Source organism: Siphateles boraxobius, unplaced genomic scaffold, assembly GCF_051911475.1.
Source record: "Siphateles boraxobius isolate OS27281-9 unplaced genomic scaffold, OSU_SipBor_1 25, whole genome shotgun sequence".
NCBI lineage: Eukaryota > Metazoa > Chordata > Actinopteri > Cypriniformes > Leuciscidae > Siphateles > Siphateles boraxobius.
The window spans coordinates 30,853,435-30,861,242 of NW_027508866.1; the positions used below are offsets into that span (position 1 = coordinate 30,853,435).

General features: G+C 39.1%; 1 protein-coding gene across 1 annotated transcript; it reads left to right on the top strand.

Annotated features, from left to right (window-relative positions):
- Nucleotides 1–5,271: 5,271 nt before the first annotated feature.
- On the top strand, nt 5,272–6,290 carry LOC143750403 (GTPase IMAP family member 2). Its single transcript, XM_077243456.1, is given in 4 exon segments — nt 5,272–5,405; nt 5,486–5,535; nt 5,654–5,928; nt 5,931–6,290. Coding segments are annotated over 4 exon segments (711 nt in total). The 5' UTR covers nt 5,272–5,379.
- Nucleotides 6,291–7,808: the final 1,518 nt, after the last annotated feature.

A 7,808-nucleotide genomic window follows, 5' to 3' on the forward strand; every position in this document is an offset into this window, starting at 1 on the left:
GAGCCTACGCCTAACGGTTGAGGAGTTATGAGCCGTTTCTTACTTTTGGCCGCTGTAGCGCCACCTATGGGCCAATTGGGGCGTGCCTTGGTGACGTTGTAGGTGGTGTGAGTACCACCAGCCCCCAAAGTTTCAAAGCTCTACGACTTACGGTTCGTTCTGTCCGATCAGTTTTATGTCTGAATGTTGCATCATGGGAAAATTAACAATAACAATAGGGTTTCAGCACTGAAGTGCTTGAACCCCTAATAAGGGCCTAAAAAAGGGCCACAAAAAGGCCTCTAAAAAAAAAACCTTGGGTTCTAGGCACTTGCCGCTTGCGCTGCCTTGCTCCAAAAACCTTATCAAGCCTTTTAACATGTGCCTCGGAGAGGAAAAAGTAAGTTTTTTGCCCTTTTAGCTCATTTATCATGGAAATGGGGTGAATTTTTTTTTACCTTTTAAACTGGGTACCCTCCACTGATGGCCCGATCTCCATAAAAGTTTGCATGCTTCTTTAGAATAATATGGCGCACGTGCTCAGCTCATTTGGTGAAGTTCTGAGCAGAGCAGACCATTTTTCAGTCATTTAAATGTCATTTTGCATAGGATATTATAGAGCATTTTTCACCTTTATAGCATTTAAAACGCCACCGATGGCCCGACGTCCATAAAAGTTTTCAAGCCTCTTACGCCCGGTTTTGTGAGGTTGTATGCAAATGAGGCAGGAAGAGGGCCGCTTTTAGCCATTTCATGGGATTTGCCATAGAAAAACATCATTTTGACAACTTTTTAACAGTTATAGCGCCACCAAGTGGCCAGTCGCCGCGTCCTTTTTAAGGCGACCACAGAATGACCTCTTACACAGGTGCGCTGAGTTTGGTGAAAATATCTCGTTCCGTTCACAAGTTATAGCCAATTTAGTAAAAGGGGCTCCTCCCACTTGGAACGTTTTGGCGGCCCTTAGGCACCGTGAACTCAAATTTCCACTTTTTTGGGATAATTATTGACATTCAGACTCCATAGAATCTTGCTGCACTGGTTTGGTTCTGGCCGGGCCAAAAACCTAGGACTAGTTCGCAAAAGTAGGTTTTTGGAAAAACCCAAAATACCCGAAAATGTACCCAGGGTGACGAGCCAATCCGAGGCATGCATCTTGTCCGGCTTGAGCCAAGGATTCCAACGATGTAAGACACTTGAGCCTACGCCTAACGGTTGAGGAGTTATGAGCCGTTTCGTACTTTTGGCCGCTGTAGCGCCACCTATGGGCCAATCGGGGCGTGCCTTGGTGACGTTGTAGGCGGTGTGAGTACCACCAGCCCCCAAAGTTTCAAAGCTCTACGACTTACCGTTCGTTCTGTCCGATCAGTTTTATGTCTGAATGTTGCATCATGGGAAAATTAACAATAACAATAGGGTTTCAGCACTGAAGTGCTTGAACCCCTAATAAGGGCCTAAAAAAGGGCCACAAAAAGGCCTCTAAAAAAAAAACCATAGGTTCTAGGCACTTGCCGCTTGCGCTGCCTTGCTCCAAAAACCTTATCAAGCCTTTTAACATGTGCCTCGGAGAGGAAAAAGTACGTTTTTTGCCCTTTTAGCTCATTTATCATGGAAATGGGGTGATTTTTTTTTTTACCTTTTAAACTCCACTGATAGCCCGATCTCCATAAAAGTTTGCATGCTTCTTTAGAATAATATGGCGCACGTGCTCAGCTCATTTGGTGAAGTTCTGAGCAGAGCAGACCATTTTTCAGTCATTTAAATGTCATTTTGCATAGGATATTACAGAGCATTTTTCACCTTTATAGCAGTTAAAGCACCACCGATGGCCCGACGTCCAAAAAAGTTTCCAAGCCTCTTTAGGATCAGGTGACGCATGTGCACGCCCGGTTTTGTGAGGTTGTATGCAAATCAGGCAGGAAGAGGGGCCGCTTTTAGCCATTTCATGGGATTTGCCATAGAAAAACATCATTTTGACACCTTTTTAACAGTTATAGCGCCACCAAGTGGCCAGTCGCCGCGTCCTTTTTCAGGCGACCACAGAATGAGCTCTTACACAGGTGCGCTGAGTTTTGGTGAAGATATCTCGTTCTGTTCACGAGTTATAGCCAATTTAGTAAAAGGGGCTCCTCCCACTTGGAACGTTTTGGCGGCCCTTAGGCACCGTGAACTCAAATTTCCACTTTTTTTGGATAATTATTGACATTCAGACTCCATAGAATCTTGCTGCACTGGTTTGGTTCTGGCCGGGCCAAAAAGTAGGTTTTTGGAAAAACCCAAAATACCCGAAAATGTACCCAGGGTGACGAGCCAATCCGAGGCATGCATCTTGTCCGGCTTGAGCCAAGGATTCCAACGATGTAAGACACTTGAGCCTACGCCTTAACGGTTGAGGAGTTATGAGCCGTTTCGTACTTTTGGCCGCTGTAGCGCCACCTATGGGCCAATCGGGGCGTGCCTTGGTGACGTTGTAGGCGGTGTGAGTACTACCAGCCCCCAAAGTTTCAAAGCTCTACGACTTACGGTTCGTTCCGCCCGATCAGTTTTATGTCTGAATGTTGCATCATGGGAAAATTAACAATAACAATAGGGTTTCAGCACTGAAGTGCTTGAACCCCTAAAAATCAGCAATAATACAATAGGTTTTCAGCACTTCGTGCCTGAACACCTAATAAAAATCAGTACAAATACAATAGGTTTTCAGCACTTCGTGCTTGAACACATAAAAATCAGTACAAATACAATAGGTTTTCAGCACTTCGTGCTTGAACACCTAATAATAATAAAAATCAGTACAAATACAATAGGTTTTCAGCACTTCGTGCTTGAAAACCTAATAATAAAAATCAGTACAATTACAATAGGTTTTCAGCACTTCGTGCTTGAACACCTAATAATAAAAATCAGTACAATTAAAATAGGTTTTCAGCACTTCGTGCTTGAACACCTAAAAATCAGTACAAAAACAACACGGATCACAGTGGTGTAAAAAGCTTGAGGCTAGGACCAACGGTCGATGACTTATGAGCAATTTAATACTTTTGGTTGCTGTAGCGCCACCTATGGGCCAATCGGGGTCATACTCTGATAGGTTCTCCCCAAACGTGTGGACTACCATCTGGCCGAGTTTTTTTTTCGAATAGCAATTACAATAGGTTTTCAGCGCTTCGTGCTTGAACACCTAATAATAATGAGACCCTTTTTGACAATTATAGCGCCACCTATGGTCCGATCTCCATGAAACTTTGCATGCTTCTTCACCATGTTATGACACATATGCTCATCAATTTTTGTGAAGTTCTGAGTTTTTATTTATGATTTATAGGCTTTTGACTATTTTGCCCCGCCCCTATTCTAAATGACCCTGTTACAGCCACCCAAATGCAAAATTTCAACTTTTTTCCGATAATTATTGATCTAGAGAGTCGGGCGAATCGGGCGAAACCAGGGACTAGTTCGCAAAAGTAGGTTTTGGACAAAATCCGACATAACTTTTTTTTTTTAACTTAAATCGAAATTGGAGATATACATTTTGTCCGTCTTGAGCCAAGGGGATCATAGTGGTGTAAAAAGCTTGAGGCTAGGACCAACGGTCTATGAGTTATGCGCAATTTAGTTTGAGATGCACAATGCGTTTTAGGGGAATTTGTTTTTTTTCAAATAGCAATTACAATAGGTTTTCAGCACTTCGTGCTTGAACACCTAATAATGCAACTCACCATATAATTGTACATATTGCATAGGATGACAAAAAATGTTGTCAAATTACCCCTCATGCCCTCATTATTGGAAAATATGAACTGGATTTGGTACTGTGTTGGGTCACCACTCGATGTCCAATGTAAAATCTGCATCCTCCAGAAAAACCAGGTGAAAACCACCATGTTCAATTAGCAATAATAGAGTACTGTAGTGTTTAAAAACAATTATATTCTTCTACTTTACAATGCGAAGAATCAAGGATGTATGTTTTTCAAAGATATGTTACATTTTTTCACCAATTCTTCACCCAAATCTTCAAACTACATTCACAAAACCCCTGACTCTTCTGACACAATCACACAATCGGCTCAAACCATTTCACCTGTACTCAAAATCTAACAATGCTTTCAGATCATACACAGCCAGTTAATATATAAACTGTAGAGATCATTTGTTAGAAACTACATAAAAAATGGAGAAAACAGCATCAAGAGCATCTAGTTACAGAAAAAAATTATATTGTATATATACAGTTAACAAGATTTGCAATTACATAAAAAAGTATAGTAATCACAGCTTAGTAAGGTGAATATAGTGTATACCAGGGGCGTAGCCATCATTTCAAAAGTGAGGGGGACAGAATGTCAAGTGTAATACCAGTTTTATTTTTCTTCAGACTTTTGTTGACAGATTTTTGCTTAATTGGCTTAATCTGATATTTATTTTAAAGCAATAAAGCTGAAAAAAAGAAAGAAAGTTGTCCAATACTTTATATTGCACATGCAGGGTTTTTCCTGGCTTAAAATCAGGCGAAGGTGGTAAAATCCTGATCATGTATTTTAATAAGATAATAAAATGTGTATTTTTCATAGACCATTATATAGTCTACTGTGTTACCACAGTATTTTTGTAGGTGGATCTCTGTACCTCTAGGGGGGTCCGGGGGCATGCCCCCCTGAAAGAAATATTTTTACATTTTAAAGATAAATTCATAATGAGATTTGCTTCTACCTGAACTACCTGAACTTGTTTAGGGTTTTGCAGAAAGAGTGATTTATTCAACAAATGGGTTTAGGCCTTTGAGAATTTAGTTCAGAGAATGGGTTTTAGTGTCTTAGCAATTGTGTTAACTGTAATTGTTTGAATTTATCTCAGAACAGACCATCCAGAAATATGGAGGTGAATGCAAGATGACAGTGATCCTGCTGGGAAAGAACAGCAACAATAAGCGTCTTATAGGAAACATAATTCTTGACAAAGATCATTTCCAAACAGAAAAAATCACCTGTGAGAAGATTGTGGATAGCGTTGCTGGTCAGACGATCTGTATTATCATCACTCCAGACAGTTTTCATAAACCAAACTCAGATCCAGAAGCTGACAGAATTGGGGAGTTGAAGCCGTCATATATAGGTCCACGCGTGTTCCTCCTCATACTCAAGAACAAAATGGTGTCACCAAAACTGATGGAGATGTTTACTGAACTGAAGAAGAAGCTTGGACTGAAAATTGGTTGAAAACACAATTTAGCTGGTTAACAGTGAAAAAAAGTTATCTTCAAATTCAATAAACAGACTAGAATCCTTCAAAAAAGACTAACCCATAATCCTGAATGAGTGTGGAAACAGATTGTGTGTTTACAACAGAGACACAAAGAGTAATGAACTAAACAAAGAACTGATCAAACACATAGAAGGCATGCAGAAGAACCAAACATCTGAAATGTAGGTAATACATAGTTATGAATGGCAGCAAGAATTGAATTAATTTCTATAAACTATAACAATAACTCTTTCAATTCCAGAAGGACACATGACAATATGAAGACAAATCAAGCAACACCAGACAAAGCAGGTAACAAACCGTTTGAGTTCAACCTATGAATTAGAAAATATCACCTGCACACTAGATAATAGTTTGCTATCTATGCACTGGCTGTTTTTTATAACTAACTCTAACTACACATCATCAGTTAAGGTGCATCAGCCCAGACCAATGACCATTGTGCTACTGGGACAGACAGGGAGTGGGAAGAGCTCGACAGGAAATACAATTTTGAAAAAGCAACATTTTGAATCACGTGCCAGTTCTGTGCCAGTAACAAAAGAGTGCCAGATGGCAGAGGAAACTGTTCTTGAAATGCAGATAACGGTCATAGACACCCCAGATTACTTCAGTGAAGACCTTAAAAACCAGGAAGAGCAGATAAAGAAGTGCAAAGAGCTTACACAGCCAGGGCCTGATATATACAGTATTTGCTGGTTATGCAGCTTGGCCGTTTCACAGATGGCGAGAGAGAAGTTCTCCAACGTCTGAAGACAGAGTTTGGCGAGGATGTTATTTCAAAGACTGTGATTCTTTTCACTGATAAAGAGAAGCTGAAGAACAGGACTTTAAATGATTACATCAATGGAAGTGACAAAGAACTTCAGGAACTGATCAAAATCTGTCATTCAAGATGTCATGCTTTTAACAACAATGACAAAAGCCATCACCAGGTGAAAAAACTGCTGGAGATAATTTCTGACATGCAGGGAATTATGGCCATGGCAAATCATCACAATTATAAAAAGAAGCAAAAGGAGAACAAAGACTGCAGTATCTTATAAGATATTGAACTGTGTGTATGCACAGCTAAATTGCCCCTAAGTAAGCTGAATCTCACAAAACCTTAATGTGGCCGGACCCTCAAAACATCATTTATTTTATTTTTTTCTACGAATGTAAAGACTTTATGTGGGTTAGTTTGAACAGTTGTTAAAATTATGTAGGCTTTATAGGGTTTGTTAGTATGTATGCTTCCAATCAATGTCTGTCTAATTCCAATTGCTAAATACAATTGTAGCCTATAGCCTAGCTGTTTTTCCTATAAACCGCTAATTCTTTGAAATATTGAAGTATCAAAATAAAATCAAAATAAAAAAACATTAAACCTGCATATGAGTCCATAGTTTCATCATGTATTTAAATAAATAATAACACCACACATAGGCCTACATAGGCTGTTTTGGTAATCTTCAAAGTGCAAATATCCAAGCTAGAGGCCCTGCAACCAGGTTAATAATTAAAATGCCAACAAAATAAAAAATTAAACCACACAGCTCATCTGCATGTGTTTGGCTATACTTGTTGGGGACCAGTGGTTTGTTTCCCCGTCCACATCACTGTTATGACACCAATCAAAAAGTAAAGTGGTTTCAGAGGCATTTCTAGTAATCAGCTCATTCGTTGCGAATACTTCAGAAGATATTTTACTCATAAAGATTTCTAGGGGTGCAAATAATTGTTTTTGAAGTGTTTTATGTTTTTTTCCCCCATGCTATTTATTTAATTACTTCAATGAAAGGTTAGATTTTTAGCAATTTTTTGACTGAAAGATCAAAATGATAAACAATGCAGATTTATTTTTACAGCCATCTTTGATCATATTTACCAAGAGTGCCAGTAAGTCTGGCCGTGACTGTATATGCAAAAGAGCTATAAAGCAAAACGACAGTTTAAATCCCTACATCAAAAATGAAGATAATAATAAAGATAATAAATAAATATAAAAACACAAACTCAGATAAAAGGAATGTTCTGCAGGAACACACACATTCACTTCTCGCACAGTAACCTGTTACTGTCATTTCTTTATCCAGAAAATGTAAGAAATGTCTTACATTTATATTCAATTACATGCTGTTATCCCTTTACAGTTACCACTCTTATAAAATAATTAGTGGTGGGCCGTTATCGGCGTTAACGTGCTGCGTTAACGTGAGACTCTTATCGGGCGATAAAAAAAATATCGCCGTTAATTTATTCTCAAAGTTGGGTTGGGATCATAAAATTAATTTTTCGAATATCGTTATATTTTCGCGCAATTCCATGGTTATAGCATATATTTGACATAATTGACGCCGCGCTGTCACAGATCGCGCAGCAGGGTATTTTCCTGTCAGGGACACAAGGTGTATACTTTTACATGTTACGTTGGGCGACGTTCCTCTCGTTACTTTATTTTAATGTAATTACATGTTGTTAAATGAGTTTATTCCAAGCGCGCTGTATCTTTTGTATGAGCATGAGCGATGCTCAATTTACAAATGAATCACTCTTTTGAGTGAATTCTGTTCAAAGACTTC